This window comes from Rhinatrema bivittatum, chromosome 1, assembly GCF_901001135.1.
Source record: "Rhinatrema bivittatum chromosome 1, aRhiBiv1.1, whole genome shotgun sequence".
Taxonomy (NCBI): domain Eukaryota; kingdom Metazoa; phylum Chordata; class Amphibia; order Gymnophiona; family Rhinatrematidae; genus Rhinatrema; species Rhinatrema bivittatum.
Window position 1 is genome coordinate 153,811,932 of NC_042615.1, and position 23,371 is coordinate 153,835,302.

Below are 23,371 nucleotides of genomic sequence, written 5' to 3' on the forward strand. Positions count from 1 at the left end.
TCCTGTGTCACTTCTGCTTTCAGAAACTTTTATAATCACCTCTCATTAAGTGTTTGAACATCTTGAACCAAATGCTCATTATGAACTTCCTAATTCCAGGAAGCCAAGTCATCACCTCTTTGACCTTTAAAAACAAAAGGTCATGTGTATTCTTTCCTTTTGCATGTAAATATCAACTTTGCCCCATTAGTACATGCAAGGAAGGATAAGAAAGAAAGAAAAAGGAATATAAGAAACAGGACTGATTTTAGACACAATGGACTCTGCTTCAACATTAACAGGTCGATACAGAAAAAGTAGCGGGAGAGCGCACAGGCCACTCTCCTGGGCGTGCAATTCAGGAGGGTGGCCTATGCAAATTAAGGCCTGCGGTAAAAAGAGACACTAGGGACACTAGCACGTCCCTAGCGCCTCTTTTTGGACAGGTGGCTGTCAGCGGATTTGACAGCAGATGCTGAATTTTGCCGGCATCGGTTCTCAAACCCGCTGACAGCCACGGGTTAGGAAACCGGGCGCCGGCAAAATTGAGCGTCTGGTTTTCAAGCCGCGGGCCCATTTTACATTTTTTATTTTTTTGACTTTTTAACTTTTGCCGGTGCCGGCAGAAATTAGCGCCTACCTTTGGGCAGATTGGCTGCACATTTTACTTTCTGTATCGCGTGGGGAATGACTAATAGGGCCATCAACATGCATTTGCATGTTGTGGGCGCTATTAGTCTCGGGGGGGGGGGGGGGTTTGGATGCGCGTTCTCGACGCGCTATTACCCCTTACTGAATAAGGGATAAAGCTAGCGCGTCAAACATGCGTCCAAATGCGGAGCGCACTGTACTGTATCGGCCTGTAAGTACCAGTATATCTGATTACTTCTCTGCCTAGGGTTGAAGGGAATAATGTTGCAGTCTGTTCCTGCTTGCCCTTTCCAGGGGTGGATGAGAATCCTTCCCTGTTGATGGCTTTGCAAAGCTGTGCCATACCTGGAGTTTTTCTTTTTTTGAGGTGGGTGGGAAAAGGGTGCTGGACAATGGTTCAAAATCCTTACAGTCGGATAATGTCTTTTTTTTTCTTTTTTGATTTTACTGCATTATTGGATCAGGTAGCTGCACTGAAGACGGTTAAACTAAAATTGAAATATTTTGCCCCTTGATTCTGTCATGATCTTAAATTGCTGAAGAAAGAATAAAGGAAGCCTTAACGTTGCAACGCCCACTGGCTCCTTCTACCCTCGTCCCGGCATTTACCGCTCAACCTCAGAATTTCTCGTTACCCGCGGTCCTCCCATTATTAACTCAGTCTGACGCATTCTTTGGTAGATAAATGGCCACAGCTTTATTTTAAACATACAAAATAATTCTCCTGGTTAACCCGGGCCGGTGGCTTGTAAATCTCGCTGCCCGCCTCCGTAACCTAGCAAGGCAGCCTGTCTCAGTCCGCCCCCCGCCGTGCTCCTAGCAAGGGGGCCATCATTTTACGCCTTCTGGCGCCACCGTTTACGTGCCCTTACGTGGTGACACCAGCACCCTTTTCCGATTCTTGCCCAACCGGCCCGGGTACCCGCCTCGCCCAAAGCTGTGACAAACATGTTATTATTGAACAACAATTCAACACTCTAACAACGTACTCTGACTGATATGCATTTTTTTTTTTGAGTGACTATTGCTTGTACCCTTGCCTGTACCACTCTAGGGTGGGTGGGTGGGTCTCGGTCGGGTGAGCGATCGAAAAGGCCGCGAGCCCGGCGTCGTGTCCCTTTAAAGTGAGACTGACGTCACGGGTGCGCCGCCGTCGCTCCTGTTGACGTCTCACCTTCGGCCTCCAGGCCGTGCTCCTGTGCGGCGCCCCGTGTGGGGGCAGCAAGGTAAGTGGGGGCTGGATGGGGCAGTGCTGGTTCCCTGCCCTGGGCTGTGTGGGCGCCCTGTCACCCCTTATTTTCCGGGACTGCGTCCCGAGCCGCCGGGGGTGCTGCCGTTAAGGGTGGGCAACGGGCATCCGCGCCGGGCCCGCCTATGAACATAAGTGGAGGAAAGCTAAACGAGCTGATAACAGAGGCTTACTAAAACATGCTAAGGAAATGCTGGCATGGTATCTCCCAATGTTTAAAAAAAAAAAAAAAAAAGCTTTCTTATCCATCCCTGAATCAGTGGAGTAGCCAGAACTGATTTTTTGGGTGGGCTGTAGGCATGCAGGTCTGAGACCTACTAGATGTATTCTTATTGATAAATAGCATATACTGCACCCTACAGTAGCTTTGAGTAACTTGCAACAGCTATTGTGCATCATGTGTGAAACTAACATTTAACCTAAATTATTTCAAGCACTTGCCAGAATTAAAAATTCCTTATTCATCTGTATTACATTTATTTTATATTTATTGCAGTTTGCCTTTTACATGATATACTTGTGCATTTACAAAGAAAACAAACAGATCCAGTCAATCATGAAATAAAACAAAAACTTATCTTTTGATTTTTTTCATGAATTCTCTTTGCAGAAAGCTGGATATCTTCATAACTACAATAAAATAAGCCTTAATCATCAGAACAGGAGCAGAGCTAGGACAATACAAGCTACAACCAACATGAAAAAAAAATCAAATTCTGGTGTTTCCTCAGCAAAAACATATCTCTCCACTGCTATTTTTTGAATTAACACAAACTGCTGCAAAGAAAGTGGCATCTAGAACCTTGCTATACCATAGTCAAGCACCGACTCTCAGGACTCAAACAGCAGCAACCTTATGAAAAAGCAGTAATGTAAATACTACACCAGGCCTTAGAATATTAATACATCACCTTCTGGAGTAACAGAACAAGCTGGTCTGCTACAGAGAAACTACACGCTAGCAGAAATACTACACTTCAGGTAAAACAGAGACCAGCTACAAATTAGAAACAGAAACACGCAGACAAAACTGAAATAGACTGAGAAACTAGACTCTGAACAGTGGAATACTGAAGAAAGAGAGCAAAATACAAATATATAAGAAATGCACATTCTCAAAAATCACATGTTCAAAGTGCTAAAATCTCAAAATTCTTTTTAACCTATGATTAGAAAAATGCAAAGATAAGTTGGTCCTGGTCTTATTTTTCTCCACTTTTCCCTTTTCAGTCATTTCTTAAATAATTTTCAGGATCTCTCTGTCTTCTTATCTCTCTTGCTCTCTCTCACACTCACGTATTCACACACTTTCTCGCTCGTGTTCTCAAACTCCCACACACACTCTCACTCATGCTCTCACACTCACCCACCCTCACACACACACTTTCGCGCTCTCATATGCTTTCCCCCCTTCACACAAGCTCATATTCTTTACACACACAGAAGCACACTCAGGCTCCCATTATCACCCACACCGGCTCCCATTCTCACTCACATGCACACTCACCCAGGCTCCTATTTTCATCCACATTCAAGCTCCCATTCTCACCTATACACATGCAGGGCCTTTCCACTAAGCACAAACTCCTGCTTTCGCTGCTGCAGGGATGGGAATCCCATGACTGCATTGACGTTCCGGCCCTCCTCTTTGTCATCGCAGGGAGGGATCCCGTGACAGCATTATCCCAACAGGCCTGGTTGGGTGGGTCTGAGTCCTCTGCCCTGAATAAACCTCAAGAATTATTTTTCATTGGGAATAAGCTTCTCCAGGGCCATGGAAATAGTCCATTTTCTCCATCTCTTGATTGCAATATTATGGATAATTTCTTTGAGGATAAATTCTTAGATGTTACTCAAGCCTTAGATATAATTTCTGTAGTTACCAATAATGAACTTTTCACTTGAAATCGATGAGCTAGAACCAATAAAAGGGATAGCTACTTTAGATCTAGTTCTTAGTGGTATGCATGACCTGGTGTGGTGGGACTGGAGGTATTTCAGATTTGTGGTTGGGGCATAGAACTTCTAGTACCTTGTCTTGCCTTTTGGTATGGAATATACACGTTCATATTTACAAAGTGCCTAGCAATAATTGTAGCATATCTGTGCAGGCTGGCAGTGCATTTGTTCTCTTAATAGAATAATTGGTTTATCTAAGAGCAGGAGGAGGAAAGTCATTACAGACCACCATTCAGATGCAAAAATCACTAGGATTTGTGAAAAACTTCCCCAAATGACATCGCTGCCTGTTACCCCAATTATAAATTAATTGTAGCCTTACTAGAAATGACTAAAGGCATGGTCCCAAACAGAAAACCCATGACATGGCCTGAGGAAGAGAGAATTCAGTCTGTGGACATCAGCTTGGTCCATATTGATAATGCTAGTGCACACTCAAGCTTTAAAGAATACGTTTTAGATGAAATATCACATTTTGTTTTTATTTTGTTAATTTGAATGACAGGCTAGAATAATATATTTGATCTTTTTAAAAACTAACACGTGGATTATTAATGTGCAAAGTAATTTTCTTACTTAAATGTAGCCACGCCAACTAGCCCAAAAGCTAACACATTTCTGTCTGCTCTGGTGCTTTGCATCCATTGATAGGAGAGAATGATAGAGACTGCCCCATAGTACTTCCTTTCATTTTTTATCAGGATGAAGATGTGCTTTTCAGCTGAGGCAAAGTATTCTATGAAAAGTAAAATGTCATTGTAGCCTTCAGAGATTTGAGAAATAAGAGACTGGCTTGTTATAAAAGAAATTGTCATTTGAAGTACATAGTAATATTATTCTGCTTGTTTTCTAGCACTGCAAAATATAATGTTATCACGTTCCTGCCAAGGTTCCTCTATTCCCAGTTCAGAAGAGCAGCTAATGCATTTTTTCTCTTTATTACATTACTTCAGGTAAGCATGGTTAATATAGCTTAAAAACAATACAATCAATTCTAAAAAAGCATAATAGAAACAAATATACATTTATTGAATGCTTTATATATTTTGGGTACTCTGTTTACTTTATAGATTGGAACATCTTGTAATTTATAAGAAATAATTGCATTTTGTTGTATTAGTATATTTTGTTTGGCGAACATACATGATGCATGAAGAGGTTATATAAAAGCTGAAGATTCCCTACTGATATCAAATGATTTAGCATGTAACCACAGGGATAGACATGAAAATATCAACTGTCTGTGTTGTAGGAGATAATTTGCAGTGAGACTCTGAATGCTATGTAAGGGAAATACATTCTTTTGGGGATTCTTTTTTCTCTTTTTTTTTTTTTTTTCCTGTTCTGTTTATTTGCCTAATGGACTGTGGCAGGCTTGTCCATCAAGTAAGCTTTCTTTTTGGAGCACCCTACTCTCTTAAAGTAGGGCATATCGCTTGATAAGAACCCTACCGCTTTTGGCTTTTGTTTAAACTTAGCAGACATGAACTTCTTGGAAAGAACAGACTCTAGCTTGTCTCTGTGCACTCTGTGGATGACACAATATGAGGAATATGAAATATTTCTTGAGTTGGACTCATTAAGCCTGTAGTCAACATGTTTCTTAGACTGACTTCATATTCTAGTTGGTTCTAATCTTCTGGTAGTTGGTGTTAAATCATGCTTTTCTTTGAGATTGATACAGATAATGCTTCTTAGGATTATAGTTGACTACAGTCCCTTCTCAGGGACAATGTAAACTGCAGGCCCCTTCCAGACTGGCTAACGACCAACTCCACTCTAAATGCCTGGATGCCATGCACCTGACACGAGTGTCATTTTGCAGATATCTGAGAAGCATGATGTTCAGTGAAAGTCCACTTATCCATGCTACCTCTAAGTAGGTAAGGTCTGTGTGCTCTGCTTTCACCTATCAGGGCTGTGAAGTCCTGTGCTCTTGCCTTTTAGGACTGCCAGTGCCACCTCAAGGGCATAATACAGTGGCTTTGCCTCCCCTGGACCCTACAATGAGCACAATTCCTCAGTGGGGCTGCACTGACTCCCCTTGAAGCTACATGTAAAGGTCTTGCCAGGAGACTATACATAGCAACATAGTAATGATGACATCAGGAAAAGGATCAAATGGTCCCTCCAGTCTGCCCATCAATTTTCTCATGGTAGCATCATGTCCCTGGAAGCTGTGCAGTGGCTGCTACACCTCTTGAAGCCACACCATGATTGTGTGCCTCAGTTGTCCCAGAGCTTCTGTGCCTTTCATTTACAACATTGCTATTCTCTTAAAATAATATTTTGACTATAATTAACTTTGGAGCTACACCGTATTGTCATGCCCATGAAGTCCTCTTAGGCACTTTATGCCTTGGGACCGAAAGTTGCATCATGGCTACTATGCCCATCCAGCCTTCAGCTGCCATTCTTTGCATGCCAGGGGCTAAAACACCTTTACCCATTTAATCTGTCACCATGGACTTTGTGCATCCTTGTCTGATTTCCCTGGAGCTTGACAACCAATCCATGTGAGTGGCAGCCATATCACTTAGCCACTTTATATAGACCAGACATTTTCAACTACATTTTGGTAGCTTTAATCCTATCAGATAGCTCATAGCAAATGTACCCTTGTGGTGTTTCATAACTTGAGACATCTTGGAACAGCATATTTATGATTTCATGTTGCACTGTAACTGTATCCTAAAGGACAAGCATGCTTTGTGCCTTTTAGGCCTTTATTTCAGGACAAGATCATAAATCTGTCATACTTAACCATGTTATGATGACTTCTTGAGAGGCTTTATCATCAGAGCATTGGTGTTAATAAATTTTCTCCTTCTGGGATCAAGTGATTATAAGCTACACCTCTAGTGGTAACTTCTTAGAGAACACTCTCCTTCTGGACTGTCCATGGTTCCCATGCTTTAGACATATATCATGGATACTGCGCGCCTTCAATTCTGAAGCATTGTCAGAGAGGCCATACAATCCTGATAGCAAAATTCCTAACATATCTGCGATGAGTTTTCAGACTAGAGATATCAATTTTCCTTGGGACTTCAGAGTTGTCAGAGCCAGATACTTTGGAGTCAAACTTCCTTGCTGTTACATACTCAGAGACTTAACTTAAGTGATAATATGACTCATTCAGTGAACATAGCCCTTTTCTGCCACCTGGCAAAGAGCTTCAGTGACTGTGGTGGATCCCAGTCCAAACTGCAGAATAAATAGTCAGATCTTAGGTTACTTTGGATACCAAAGTTTTTTCTACAGATGTGCACAGAAAGATTTGATATCCACACGTGTAGAGACTGGGACGCTGAATAGCTGAGTAGGTAGAAACTGCAAGGATTATCTAATATGTTTTATATATGCAGAATTAAGTGAGAGGTTATGCTTGGGAACCTCTGCATTATTACATTTTCTTCTAGATACTTTTGAAGGGCCTAGCAAATAGTGCCTGAGATGTAGTCTAGGAAGCATTGACAGAACTTCTACTAGTGACTATCTCTGGAATTCATCCATTTGGGCCTACCCAGTAGTTACATTGGAGTCTATCTTGACCCTGTCTGAGTTCAGTGGTGAAACATTTCTGATAGGTTCTGAATCTCACATTCCTCCTGATACTGTTCTTGCTTCTGAATTGCTTTCTTGTCTGACATCTGGATTCTGTTGCCCTGCTTTTCCAGTTTTGCAGACCCTGTTGCAGTGCTTTTCCAGTTTAGCTGCTATGCAATATATTTTTTAGTGTTCCGTACTGACTACGTACTTTTGTTTCAGAAATGTATTAGCAATTTTTTTCTTGGTATGTCCTAAGTCCTAGAGAATGCTTGTGACTGACTCTTAAACATTCAGAGTGTTTACATTTCAATGTTTATACACTTTGTGATTTCTTTGTCTTGAACAAAGATTTTCTAGAACTCCCTTTTAATTAATACTTCTAATGGTTCACTGTATTTGGATCTAAACATCTAGACAACATATTTATTGTGGTGTTTTGTTTTTTTTGTTTTTTTTTACCTGACAGTTTTTTCATGCACCTTTGTATTTATACCTCAAGTTCAGGTCAGGACTGGGATCTGACATAAAGAGCCTTCAATCGCTAATACCTGGGGATTTCCCCCCCCCCCCTCCCATTTTATATCTCCTTCCAACTAATATTTAGTCCAGTCATTGTAGGGATGATCCTGGGCTGGGGCCATTCACCAGGCTTCACCTTTGAACCCTGCAATCATGGACTCTAAATCTGGCCATCAGATGTCACCCTTATTCAATAATCATGACTCCGTCCCCCTGGGGCTGTGAACACTCCCTCTACAGTATTCCTAGCTCCAGAACAGTATTTTTTTAAGCCTTACTTCTACGCTGAACTCAGTCTGGCATGTGTTATTACAGACTTCTTAAACCTGCCCTGGAGAGCCCACAGCCAGTCAAATTTTCAGGATATCCACAATGAATATACATGAGATAAATTTGCATATCATGGAGACTCAGTATATGTAAATTTACCTCATGCAAATTCATTGTGGATATCCAGAAAACATGACTGACTATGGGGTCCCCAGTACAGGTTTGGGTTATTAGGTTAGCAGATGCTTTCTGTGGAGGAATACCCTTATAACAGCACTATAACTTTGTAAATATTCCTAAACCTTAGTTTTGCTTAAAAAAAAATACACAAAATAAAAAAGTGTCTTCTAATTCATGTTTGTTTTTCATTATGAATATCCTGGAAACTAGACTGGTTAGCCATGTATCCCAGATAAGACTAAGAACCACTGCTGTCATCTGTTTTACTGAATGAATGACTCCTTCCCATTCTTTATCATGGAATGCTCTTTGGAAAGGGAAATTATGAAAAAGAGAAAAATAGTTAGAAACTAAAAGAAGCAGTTAAGTCTGCAAGAGACATCGAGTCTGTTTAAGAATACCATATTAGAAGCCCAGATAAAATATATTCCACAGGTTAAAGGTGAAAAAAGTGTCTGCCAGCATGATGATTTTGTGAAAGACACTATTAAAGCCACAATATAAAAATAGGACCTAATGAGGAAAATAGGAAGGTGTATAAGCAATGCCAAAGTAGATGTACATCACTAATAAAGCAGCTAAGAAAATTTGTGGAGATGCTTGCGAAAAAGACACCAGCTAACAATAACAGCTTTTTCAAGTTCATTAAAAACAAGAAACCTGCAAGGGAATGGGTTGGATCATTAGACGACTAGGGGATACAAGGTGAGCAAGGGAAGATGAGGCCATAGCAGGAAAGCTAAATGAATTCTTTGTGTCTATATTTACTGAGGGAGGATATTGGGGGTATCACCACACCTGAACCACTCTTCATAGGCAATCATTCAGAGGAACTGAAACAAATGAATGTGGCTCTTGAACTGGTGCTAGAGGAAATTGATAAACTAAATAGGAACAAATCACTGGTACCTGATGATATTCACTTCAAGGTTCTAAAGAGTCTGAAATATGAAATTGTAGACCTGCCCCTGCTAATCTGTAGTAAGAAATGAGAAAATAGACTTACCAAAGTTCCTACCTTTTCCTCAGATGGTTTCCTTTCTGTAAAATTTAGCAACTATTCATTGATTCCCTTAAGGGAGCCCTGTTTGCTTGCTCTCGTGTAATTCTGGAGTAATGTATCTTAACTTTTAAGAATATAATTTCCTAGTGTGTAGTCAGATGGACTCAGGACCAATGGGTTATGTGTTCACATGCTAGCAGTTAGAGACGGAGTCAAGTTTCAAAGCTGTCGTTACTTTAGATATACCCCTGCAGTGACCTCAGCCATTCAGTATCTCTGTCTCCTAGCAGATGTGGATGTGCTACCCCCAGGATGTTTTATCCCCACACCAGCATTGGTGTTTAGTGGGATTGCAGTACTAGTTCAAAGAAGAAAATTTTACTTTTACCTTTTAATTGGAGAAAGATCGATCCCCGCTCTCCTGCGGTGATACCTAAAGGTCCCTCCCTAAGTTGAACATTCCTGAGGTGATTTCTGAGATCCCTCAGAGGTGTGCCTTGGTCTGGTAGCCGGATCCCGGTGTGGACTTTGCTGCTGAAGCAGCTGAAAGGTGGTGGTGACAGCCTAAGCCCTCTCCCCCTGCAGCCGGATACTGTCTCTCTCAGCCGGTAAGCGCTGAACCCAGGTAAGTAAAGAAGAACTCTCCGATTCAGTGACATGGAAGGGCTTTGATAAGTCTTTCCTCTGGTCTCCTTGCTCAGCGTGCCGTACCGACGAAATTCCCGAACCCGTTAGGGCAAGGGAATCAGTTGGGTTGAGTGGCCCTCCAATGGACCAACCCTGCTTCAGATTTGGTGGGCTCTCCACGGGGCGCTATCTTGCGCACAGTTTGTGGCATTTTCCCCCGTTGACCCATCAGTATGCACAGTGCAGGCCGGCCTTGTTGTGCGCCTAGCATGTTCACAGGAGTGCACGCATAAGTACACGTATACATTCATGCACAACCAGACGCTTATACTTATGCATGTCCAGGCGGATTTGTGCACGCTCAACTCCAAGTGCTAGCCGGCTGAACATACAAGCTACAGTGAACTATGGCTCCAGCAACAAAGAAGCACAAACGACACTCTTTGTGATGCCTCCCATATTAGGGCTACACAGTCTGACCTAGATTCCTTCCTGTGTCAGCACTGTGAGGAAGCCCAGGGAGGGCTGGACTCTCAGAACCTCTCCAAGCCTGGCCCCTTCCAGTCAGAGGACTGGTCAGCCACGACCTTATCTGGTAGCACCCTGGATTTGAGCAATCCCGTGGCTGCAACCTCCTAGGCTAGGTAAGGACCCAGCGACCTTTTTCTTGGGTGGAATTCTTTCAGGGCCTTCGAGCCTTTGTCAAGGCGAAGTCAGCTGCTGCTCCTGCCCGGTCTGAGCCCCATTTGGGAAGGCCTTGTCCACTATGCCTCCCCCCTTCATGAGAACCCAACTCTGTTTTGTCTCACAGTCTGGCCCTTGAGAGGGCTCGCCTGACGAAGCGGGGATGTTCGGTGGCAGTAATTGCCACCTTGCTCTGCGTGCAGAAGTTCTTGACTTTTCTTAGTGTACATGCGGATCTGGAGAATATTTGAGGCCTGGTGCGAGGAATGTGGGCTGCCTCTTGGACATCCAAGATCCCCATGATCCTGGAAATTTTACAGGCCGGCCTGAACAAAGGGTTGTCCCTCAACTCTTTGAAGATCCAGGTGGTGGTGCTCTCCAGTTTCAGGGGTGAGGTGAACGGAGCCTGCCTCTCTACGCATCCAACTTGGCCCATTTCCTAAAAGGGCCAAGCTAAATACCTCCGACCACCCTTAAAGTGGCTGGTCCCCCTATAGAACATCAATCTAGTATTGGACTTTTTAGCAGGGCCTTCCTTTCGGCCGCTGCGCAGTCTGTCTCTATGCCTGTTAATGCTGAAGACTGTATTGTTGGTGGCGATATACTCAGTTTGTCGCGTTCTGAACTACAGGTGCTGTCGTGGCAGGAGCCGTTCCTCCGGTTTACGGCAGGAACGTTACAGCTTCCATACCATTCCTTCTTACCAAAGGTAGTCTCTGAGTTTCACCTGAACCAGTCCATTTCCTTATTGTCCCTAGATAGGCGCAAGGACACGGAAGGCTACCACCTCCTACGCACCTTAAATGTCAGTAGGCTTTTAGTACGGTATCTTGAACGTTCAGAACCAGTGCGTAAGACGGACCGCTTGTTTGTTCTTCACAGTGGAAGGAAACAAGGCGAAGCAGCTTTGCGAGTTACCATAGCTTGCTGGATCAAGGAAGTGATCACGGGAGCTTATGTAGAGGCAGGGAAGCCTTTACCCCTTCAGGTTAAAGCTCATTCAACTAGGGGCCCAGGCAGTATCCTGGGCAGAAGCTAAGCTACTATCTCCCGTTGACATCTGCCGAGCAGCAACTTGGTCCTCTTTGCATACCTTCTATCGCCTAGATGTCCAGGCCCGAGAGGATGCAGCCTTTGCGAGGGCGGTGCTAACCGGACCACGGGCAGTGTCCTGTTAGGAAGTAGGTTTTGTGCATCACATTGTTCCTGAGTCCATCTGGCTACACTCTAGGAAATGGAGAAATTACTTACCTGATAATTTCATTTTCCTTAGTGTAGACAGATGGACTCAGCATCTCACCCATGGCTGCCCATGAATGGTACCAAGGAATCACCCATGAGATGAATCTCGATTCCAGGAGGTCACAGGTAAGCCATTGCCCCATCCCTAGATCAGCGCATCTATAATTTTGCTGGGATTCAGTGCTTATATTTGGTTGAGTACAGCTACAGTAAGGTTTTGTTTTTTTAATTTTTTTTTTATTGAATTTTAAATGTATACACACAAAACAGAAGGAAAACAAGTATTTCAGTATAAGAAACCAAGAAGTCATAATTATACAAAGGAAAAAGCATACACTGAATACTTAAAGACAATGAGAATTGGACGATCAGAAGAAGCCCTTTATTTCAATGCCCGACTCTGGCCGAGTTTCGCTCATAGAGCTGCCTCAGGGGCAATTCAATTAGCAGGACTTAAAATATGCCTGCAGGGCTGCTGTCACACTGTCACAATATCATTAGTGTCTGCAAAACACTCTGACACTGCTACTAGCAGAAGGAATGTCAGAGTGTTTTGCAGACACTAATGATATTGTGACAGTGTGACAGCAGCCCTGCAGGCATATTTTAAGTCCTGCTAATTGAATTGCCCCTGAGGCAGCTCTATGAGCGAAACTCGGCCAGAGTCGGGCATTGAAATAAAGGGCTTCTTCTGATCGTCCAATTCTCATTGTATTTACTGTATCACAGCCAACTGGATCGGCTTCCGATTTGTTTTTTGGGTACACTGAATACTTGACACAATCTTTGGGGAGAAAGGAAAATCATGTTTATACACACACAAATTAAATCTTTTAATATATGCATGCAAACATATTACTTAGGGGCAACTAATAAACTAGGAGAGAGGAGCTGAATCAAAATTCACTTGGTCTTAATTCTTAAAGAACTAAACCAGAGTCACATTTATATTGGTCTTATCCATTAAAAATGTCTCCAAGTGTAATGGGTTAGAAAATATAAATTTCTTAGCCTGAAAAGTAAGAAAACAATGGCAAGGAACTTTTAGGAAAAAGGTGGCTCCAATAGCCAAAGTTTTACTCTTCAGGGATGGTCATCAGTTTTTAATCAAGTTAAGTTTTATCCATATTTTATTCAAGTTTTCCTGTAGTATGTCCACAATGGCTTTTGAAGAGAATACTGAATGGCTGAGGTCACTGCAGGGGTATATCTAAGGTGCCATCAGCTTTGAAACCTGACTCAGTCTCCATCTGCTAGCAGAGGAGCACATAACTCATTGGTCCTGAGTCCATCTGTCTACACTAAGGAAAACAAAATTATCAGGTAAGTAATTTCTCTATTTTGCTTTTTTTTTTTTGTATTTCTGTGTATTCTATATAAAGAGTATTGTTGCCTTGGATACAAATGTCAGACAAACCTATATTGGATGGATCTAATATAATAATTAAGATCCCCCCGAGTCTGTCTCTGTCTTCACATATGACTATCAAATTAAATTACCGTATTTTTTGCTCCATAAGACGCACCTAGGATTCAGAGGGGGAAAATTAAAAAAAAAAAAAATTGTGCTAAACCGGCTCTGCGTCTGGGCGTCTTATGGAGCAAATTAGGGGAGTACATAGCTTTTTTTTTTTTCTCCCCATTTTGTTTTCGGGTCTGGGGAGGGCCATTTCGGTCCACTCCCCAGATCAGAAAACTTTTCTTTCTCTGGGAACCCCATCCCAACCCTTTAACAACCCCCACCCTCCTGACCCACCTCCAAGACCTGCTGACTTAATTTACTACAACCCCCCACCTTCCTGACCCCCCAAGACCTGCCAAACGTCCCTGGTGGTCCAGCGGGGGTCCAGGAGCGGTCTCCTGGGCTTGGGCCGTCGGCTGCCAGTAATCAAAATGGCACAGACGGCCCTTTGCCCTCACTATGTCACTGGGGTCAACCAATGGCAGCGGTAGTCCCTGTGACATAGTAAGGGCAAAGGGCCGTCGGCTGCCAGTAATCAAAATGGTGCCGATGGCCCTTTGCCCTCACTATGTCACTGGGACCGACCGCTGCTCTTGGTCGGTCTCAGTGACATGGAGAGGGCAAAGGGCCGTCGGCGCCATTTTGTTTACTGGCAGCCGACGGCCGAAGCCGAGGAGATCGCTCCCGGACGGCTCCTGGACCACCAGGGACTTTTGGCAGGTCTTAGGGGAGTGTGGGGGGGGGGTGCGTTTGTTAGATTTTTAGTTTTTTTTTTATATTCGCTCCATAAGACACACATACATTTCCCCCTCACTTTTGGGGGAAAAAAAGTGCGTCTTATGGAGCGAAAAATACATTACTTCCTTATGTTTTTTTCTTACAACCAATGTCAAGTTATTGGGTGTAATCCTACCCCCTGATTTGTGATTATGGTAAGAATGGAAGGTAGGGTGGAGTGGGAAGGAGGGACCTAAGCAGGGATACAAATTCTTCTAACACAAAACCCCTTTCCTCTAAAATTCCTCATAATGGAAATAAAAGTATCATTTAAAAAAAAAAAAATCCCTTTTTCAAAATTAAATGCACTGGAATCAAAAGCTTTTAGTAATTGAGCTCCTACAGGAATGACAAATCTTTCCTGGCTTGGCTGACTTTATAAACAGTACACAGACCCTGGATCCCAGGAAATACAATTAACAGAACCAACCTAGCTTACAAGCTCCTTTCAACTACAAAGAGTTGAAGCAACTTTTCCCTTTGAACTTGTAATCCTAAAGTTAGAAGAACAATTTGTTATCTGCTTGCTTTCTCTTGGTTTTTGCCTTGACTCACTATTTTCAGGTTTCCTCAAACGAGAAAACATTCCTTCACTTTCTCTAACTATTGGGGTGTTGTACTTTGCTCTCTTCCATTTTCCCTATGTATCTAGGGCCTCTATTCGTTAGATGTTTATAGATTGTAAATTTAGTTGTTTGTTTTTCAACTGACTATGGATTCTTTGGGAGTACAAAAGATCAGTGTTTATCGGTATTTTGATGGTGCAGATATTACTGGGTACCTTTTTTTTTAATTGAATTAAACATACATTTGTGCACCTGAGATGTTGGCAGCATAGAGAAGGCACATAAACAGAGAGGAGGACCAAGATAGGCAAAGAGAAGGGTAAGAGAGAGTACTTGAGGAAAACGATACTTTTCTGGTATTTATCCAATAAAACATCTATTTTAATTTTTGCATTGAGGGTATTTTATCAGTGTTTAGATTTTAATTAATAAACTCATAAGCCCTATGTATATTCTATCTAGACTACAGTCATCTCATAATTTGGTTTTTGAGAATTCTCTGTATGTCATTCCCCCTTATCTTTTTAATCTGTGTTTGATCAAGGCTCTCTTTCTGCAGTTCCATCTTGGATCTCTAGTTAGCTGAAAACCAGTATGTTCATTGAGTCATGAGCATGTGTCTGAGTTTCCTTATTGGAAGAAAATGGTATAGGCACAACAAAATGAATCATTTTAAAATAAGTTTAATCAAACAAAATGTTATTGCAAATCAGTAGTTTTTGGATCTATATCCCAACTAAATCTAAAATAATGTGCTGGATGCCATAGAAAATGGTGCATTAATTAGGACTTTATACTGTTGAAGCTTTATATTATAACATTTTACAAATAACACTTGTCAACCTTTTTATTATTAGTCACTTTTTTCATCCACATATTTTCAGCAAAGAATTGTCTTGAAAACCCTGCTTGTTGTACTCTCCAGTTTCACACTAGTATTAAAGCTGCTATCATGATTTCTCCCCAGTATAGCCCCACTGTTTTTGAATGTGGTGCCTCCCAAAGCATGTTGTGCTCCTTATCTTCTAGTTTTTAAAACCAAACTCAAAGCTTACCGCTTTGACCTATTCCCCATTTTTTTTTGTTCATTCTCTTCCAGTTTTATCAAATGTCTTCTTACAGATTTTGGTTAGTAGTTAGGCTTCATTATTTGCCTTTCGGATTCAGCATTGTGTATTTGATCTTATTTCATGTTAGATGCTTTGAAGAAAAGTATTCTGAGAAATATAGCATGAACAACTAGAAAGCGGGGTCTGGGCAGGAGATTTTTTAAAGCACTGAGAATACAAAAGTACTTAACTTTTATTCAACGTACACCAGTAAGGTAAGAAATGTAGTTTGACAATAGAAAGGAAACCTGGAGATCAGAACAAAAGATAAAGCCACGATACATACAAGTAAGCTGATAGTTGGAGCATCCTGGCTAGATCTATTGGTTTAATAGTGTCTAATACCTTTACTACGTGGATTTGGACAAGGAATTCTTCCATCTCCGGTCTTTAAATCATCAGTAACAAGGTAACACAGAAAAGAATATGATGGCAGATAAGATCTCTAATGTTCCTCTAGTCTGCCCAGCTCCCTCCACCCCCCCCCCCCCCCCCCCCAAATGCCTTGAACCTTAGTGGATCTCCAGACTCTGTTCACTTTTTTGCAGCTGACTCTTCTGTATTTACCTCTGCTTTGTTAAATTCTCTTATTGTTTTGCACTCTTGCCACCATAACCGGAAGGCAGTTCCACACATCTACCACTCTTTCTGAGAAGAACTATTTTGAAATGTTGCTGCTGAGTCTGCCACCTTTAAGCATTATATTGTGACCTCTTTTCTACAACTTCCTTTTCATTGAAAGATTTCTTCTGCATGATTTATACCAGGGGTGGCCAACTCCGGGCCACAAACAGGCCTGGTTTTCAGGATATCCACAATGAATATGCATGACAAGGATTTGCATACAGTGGAGGCAATGCATGCAAATCTATTTCATGCATATTCATTGTGGATATCCTGAAAAACAGGCCTGTTTGTGGCCTGGAGTTGGCCATCCCTGATTTATACCTTTTGAGGTATTTTAATTTCTCACAGGACAAGCAGGATGGTAGTCCTCACAAATGGGTGACATCGAGGATGGAGCCCACCACGGAAAACTTCTGTCAAAGTTTAAACAGAACTTTGACTGGCCCCTACTGGGCATGCCCAGCAAGGCACTGACCCTGCAGCCAGCAGGGGTCTCCCTTCAGTCTTCTTTTTTCCGCGCAGCAGTTGCCACGCGGTGAAAGGAGCTCTCTAACCACGTTCCTGACAGGAATTTGGAAATTAGTTTCCTAAGAAAATTTGCCCCTCAGGGGTCTCCCTTCGACAAATTTTTAGACATTTTACGGAACCCGGTAAGTTTTTTGCCTTTTTTCCATCGACTACCGTCGATTTTGGCCCTTGAGGCCTGTTGGCACTTACCGATCCCCAGCCTAAATTTTGGCTTCAAGCCATGGCAACGGGGTTCCGCCGTTGTCCGGATTGTACCCGGACTATGTCTATCACAGACCCCCACAGGGTTTGTGTAATGTGTTTGGGTAGTGAGCATGATGTCCTGACTTGCACCAAATGTGCCCTAATGACACCCAAGGGTCGCAAAGCCAGGATGGAGAAGATGGGGCTCCTCTTCCATGCACCCACCCCAACGCCATCGATAGCATCGACGTCATCGGAACCGGCACCGTCGAAGTTGTACCATCATCGTCAACCCTCCGGTGACCGTCCGCCATCGATCGCTTCTCGGCCGTCGACTCCCGTTCCTTCCCCGGATGGGCGAGGGGACCGGACAGAAAAGCATCGCCATCGACGGCACAAGTCTCGGCCTGTCGAGGATCCACAGCCATCGACCTCTGTTCAAGCCGAGCCACCGACAAAGAAGCCGCGAACAGACCGGACATCCTCCACGTCTCGTTCGCTGGCATCGAGGAAACCCTCACCCTCCCGGGGTGAGGGGGCCGTGATCCCACCGGTTACGGTGGTCCCTCCGGCCCTGCCTCAGCCTCCCTCTCCCGTCGAGCCGGGTATGATTACCCCTGGTCTCCGGGCAGAACTGGACCGCCTGGTCCAGGAGGCCATCGAGAAAGCGATGAAGAAACTGCAACCTCCATCGGCACCGTCTCCGGCACCGGTTCCAATGCCGCCCCCGGCACCAACACCGGCACCAGCTTCGCCACAGAGGAGAGAACCGGCCACCGAGCCGTTGATACAAGCGCTAGCACCGCTACTGAGCCGCATGGAGGCGCTCATGACGGCCCTTCCATCGGTGATTCCAGTGCCATCGACACCACCGTCTCCGACTGGATTCTCATCGGCAGGAGAAACACCGTTCCGGATTCCCCCTTCCGGGGTGGTTCCATCGGTGCCTTCTGGTATATCTCCACCGATATATCCTTCGATTCCATCCATTCCACGCCAGGCACCGATTCCATCGGCAGCACCGAAGCCATCGATGCCATTTCTGGTTCCACCTACGGCACCGATTCCACCTCGGTTTCCATCGATGCCTTCAGAGCCTCAGCCAGGTCCATCAGGGCTACAAGCCCCACTTGATCCCTACGATACCTGGGGTGATGATGATGATACATCTTCTGACACAGATTTGCCTTCGCCACCATCTCCTACAGAGAGTAGAAAGAGATCTCCTCCAGAGGATTTATCTTTCATTAATTTTGTGAAAGAGATGTCAGAAGTTGTACCTTTTCAACTACAATCTGAAGCTGATGACAGACACCAGATGATGGAACTCCTTCAATTTCTGGATGCTCCAAAGATCATCGCTTCCATCCCTATACACCAGGTGTTTGTGGATCTGCTCAAGAAAAACTGGGAATCTCCTTCATCAGTTTCACCAGTTAACAAAAAAGCTGACTCCACCTACCTTGTCCAGTCAGCGCCAGGTTTCCAAAAACCTCAACTGGATCATCGCTCTGTTGTGGTTGAGTCCGCGCAGAAGAAGGCCAAGCGTCTTAAGCCACACTCTTCTACCCCACCTACCAGGGACAACAAGTTCCTAGATAGTGTTGGACGGAAAGTCTATCATGGAGCTATGTTGATTTCACGCATAGCTTCATATCAACTTTACATGACTCAGTACAACAGAGCCATCCTTAAGCAGATGCAAGACTATGCTGACACGTTGCCGGACCAATACCAACCGCAGCTTCAAGCCCTTCTTCACAAGGGATTTGAGGCAGGGAAGCACGAGATCAGGACTGCCTACGACATATTCGATGCTTCCACAAAAGTTTCAGCCACAGCCATTTCAGCCAGACGTTGGGCTTGGTTAAAGTCATCCAACCTTCGCCCAGAGGTCCAAGATCGTCTTGCTGATTTACCCTGCTTAGGCGACAATTTGTTTGGAGAGCAAATTCAGCAGATCGTGGCAGAGTTAAAAGACCACCATGAGACGTTGAAACAACTCTCGTCTGTCCCACCTGAGCTGACTTCCAAGCAACCGCAAAAGAAGGACTCTAAGAAGTCATTCTTTCGACCGCGCCGTTACTACCCTCCATCGGCCAGGCCTCGTCCAGCTCGATCCTCTACTAGGCCTCAGCCGCGTCAGCCTAGGAAACAAAGGCCTACTGTAGCCCCTCCTCCTGGGCCTGCGGCGGGCCTTTGACTCCCCTGTAGGGAACACATGCCAAACCCCTCTTCCGGACATCCCTGTAGGAGGTCGACTGTACCATTTTCTACAACCTTGGTTGCAGATCACCTCAGATCAGTGGGTGCTAACAATTATCGCACAGGGTTACCACCTCAACTTCATAACTCTTCCGGCAGACTCCCCGCCTCTTCAAGCGTGGAGTCTATCCACCCATTTGGCTCAATTACAACAGGAAGTATCTCTTCTTCTGCAATCAAATGCTATAGAACCCGTTCCTCCCTCTCAACGAGGCAAGGGATTCTATTCCAGATACTTCCTCATACCAAAGAAATCAGGGGGACTACGTCCCATTTTGGACCTTCGAGCCCTCAACAAATACCTTCAAAAAGAGAAGTTCAAAATGGTAACCCTAGGCGCGCTGCTCCCTCTGTTACAAAGAGGGGATTGGCTGTGCTCTCTCGACCTCAAGGACGCTTATACCCACATTGCGATCACACAATCCCATCGCAAATATCTGCGGTTTCTAGTAGGCCACGACCATTATCAATACCGTGTCCTACCTTTCGGTCTAGCTTCTGCCCCACGAGTCTTTACCAAATGTCTCGTAGTGGTAGCAGCATTCCTAAGGAAGGAAGGTGTCCACGTCTACCCCTACCTGGACGATTGGCTAATCAGGGCCTCCACCCATCAAATAGCTCAATCCTCCCTAAAATTGACTATTCAAACACTCCTTTCCTTAGGGTTTCTTGTCAATTACGAGAAATCTTGCTTGGTCCCGTCTCAGACCTTATCCTTCATTGGGGCAGACTTGGACACCTTACAGGCAAAGGCTTACCTTCCTTTTCCGAGGGTCCACACCCTAATGTCCCTGGCTCACCAGCTCCAGTCTCAAAACACTGCCACGGCTCGCCAGTTCCTCATTCTCCTAGGACACATGGCATCCTCGGTTCAAGTCACTCCCATGACCCAACTAGCCATGAGAGTAACACAATGGACTCTACGACACCAATGGATTCAAGCTTTTCAGCCTCTGTCCTCCATAGTCACAGTCACACAAGCGCTGCGCCTATCCTTAACCTGGTGGACGACTCAGGTCAACCTCCTTCAGGGCTTACCTTTTCTTCCACCGCATCCACAAATAATCCTAACCACCGACGCTTCTCACATCGGTTGGGGAGCCCATGTGGACGACTTTCAAACCCAAGGGTTATGGTCCAAAGAGGAAGCCGAACACCAGATCAATTTCCTGGAACTTCGAGCAATCCGCTATGCGCTCCGAACTTTCAAAAATCATCTCTCTCATCAGATAATCTTAATCCAGACGGACAACCAAGTGTCCATGTGGTACATAAACAAGCAGGGAGGCACAGGCTCCTTCCTTCTGTGTCAGGAAGCTGCGCAGATCTGGACGGAAGCCCTCTCCCACTCCATGTACCTCAGGGCCACTTACCTGCCGGGAGTGGACAATGTATTGGCAGACCGGCTGAGCCGTGTCTTCCGACCGCACGAGTGGTCACTCGATCCTCTGATAGCGGCCTCTCTGTTTCACAAGTGGGGTTCTCCCCGCATAGACCTCTTTGCGTCCCCTCAGAACCACAAAGTGGACGATTACTGCTCTCTCATTTGGAGCCAGCACTCTCGGCCGAGGGATGCATTCTCCCTCAAGTGGACAACCGGTCTGCTCTATGCATTCCCTCCACTCCCTCTTGTGTCAAAGACTCTCGTGAAGCTACGCCAGGACGGAGGAACCATGATCCTGATAGCACCTTACTGGCCACGCCAGGTATGGTTTCCAATACTCCAGGATCTCTCCATCCGCAGGCACATTCCTCTGGGAAAGGACCCGCAACTGCTCACTCAAAACGACGGATGCCTCCTCCATCCCAACCTCCAAGCCTTGTCCCTGACGGCATGGATGTTGAAAGGTTAGTCCTTCAACCTTTCAACCTTTCAGATTCCGTTTCTCGGGTCCTGATAGCTTCACGAAAGCCTTCCACAAGAAAGTCTTACTCATACAAATGGAAAAGGTACACATCATGGTGCACTTCTCAGTCCCTTGATCCCCTTTCCTGTCCAATCTCCAAATTCTTGGACTATTTATGGCATCTCTCTGAATCAGGTCTTAAAACCTCTTCTATCAGGATGCATGTCAGTGCGGTAGCCGCCTTCCATAAGGGTATTGGGGGTACTCCTATTTCAGTACAACCCCTAGTAACACGCTTCCTTAAGGGCTTGCTCCATCTAAAGCCGCCCTTGCGTCCTCCGGCCCCATCCTGGGACCTTAACCTGGTTCTTGGTCGTCTTATGAAACCTCCTTTCGAACCTCTGCACTCCTGTGACTTAAGGTATCTCACATGGAAAGTGTTATTCCTTTTGGCTATCACTTCAGCTCGCAGGGTTAGTGAATTGCAGGCCCTAGTTACCTATCCGCCTTACACTAAGCTCCTGCAGGACCGGGCGGTACTCCGCACTCACCCTAAATTTTTGCCTAAGGTAGTTTCTGAGTTTCATATCAATCAATCCATCATACTACCTATCTTTTTTCCCAGGCCCCACTCCAACCCTGGAGAGCAGACCCTGCATACCCTAGACTGTAAACGGGCTCTAGCTTTTTACCTAGACCGTACAGTTTCCCACAGGAGGAGCACTCAATTATTCGTCTCTTTCCATCCTAATAGGTTGGGACAACCTGTGGGTAAGCAGGCTCTTTCTTCCTGGTTGGCGGACTGCATTTCTTTTTGCTATGAGCAAGCTGGCATTCCTTTTCAAGACCGTGTTAAAGCACACTCTGTGAGGGCCATGGCGACGTCAGTGGCACACCTTCGATCGGTGCCGCTTCCTGACATCTGCAAAGCTGCAACCTGGAGTTCTCTCCATACCTTTGCAGCCCATTATTGTTTGGACAAGGCTGGAAGACAGGACTCCATCTTCGGCCAGTCTGTCTTCCGTAACCTTTTTTCAACCTGATGTACCAACACCCTTCCACCTACCCGGTACGGTGCGGATGCCCTTTCCCAAATTTCTCCTCACTTGTTGTGCCTCCTGCACACCGTTGGGTACATTTGGTGCAAGTCGGGACATCCTCAGCTCGGTACTCACCCATTTGTGAGGACTACCATCCTGCTTGTCCTGTGAGAAAGCAAATGTTGCTTACCTGATGTAACAGGTGTTCTCACAGGACAGCAGGATGTTAGTCCTCACGAAACCCGCCCGCCTCCCCGCGGTGTTGGGTTCGTTTTATTTCTACTTTCTAGGCACTGCCTGTAGCTTTGAAAATCAGACTGAAGGGAGACCCCTGCTGGCTGCAGGGTCAGTGCCTTGCTGGGCATGCCCAGTAGGGGCCAGTCAAAGTTCTGTTTAAACTTTGACAGAAGTTTTCCGTGGTGGGCTCCATCCTCGATGTCACCCATTTGTGAGGACTAACATCCTGCTGTCCTGTGAGAACACCTGTTACATCAGGTAAGCAACATTTGCTATCTCTATCCTACCCCCATCCTCTTCTCCTACGGTAAACATATTTAGGTCTTTGTCTTGTCTAATAAGGCAATGATTCCCAAACTCTTAGCCAGTGTGACTCCATTTTAGTGTTTGAAAAGTCACACATCTTCCGAGGAACAACAAAATAAATTAGCAGAGGTGTGGTCCCCCCTCCAGCAGTCACTCTACTCCCACCCTCCCTGCGCTCGAACTGATCCCTTGTCTCGGCTTCCACCATCTCCTGTCTGTCCTTTTCTCATATCCTCCACCTTCGCAAGTAGATTCCCCCCTCCCCATCTCCTGCTCCCTCCAGCTGATGCCACATTATATCACCCATCCCATCTGTTAGCCTTCTCCAGCCCTTTCTGCATCCCTGTAGCTGATTTTCTCTTACCTTCAAGCCTTTTTGTCCCCTCAGCCTTTCCTTCTCACCCATTCCCCATCCTCACTGCCTCCCCTCCAGTCCTTCTTCTCTCACATTCCCCCACCAGCTAATCCCTTCTCATTCTCAACTCCTCTCTTATATCTGAGTCAATTTC

General features: G+C 44.8%; 1 protein-coding gene across 4 annotated transcripts in view; it reads left to right on the forward strand.

Annotated features, from left to right (window-relative positions):
• The window catches only part of ATP8A1 (ATPase phospholipid transporting 8A1), a 559,403-nt gene that overhangs the window by 63,695 nt on the left and 472,337 nt on the right, over nucleotides 1–23,371 (forward strand). For all 4 annotated transcript variants that reach the window (XM_029588616.1, XM_029588605.1, XM_029588632.1 and 1 more), the window contains exon 3: nucleotides 4,692–4,791. In XM_029588616.1, the coding sequence (XP_029444476.1) occupies nucleotides 4,692–4,791 (100 nt within the window). The remainder of the gene's footprint in view (nucleotides 1–4,691; nucleotides 4,792–23,371) is intronic.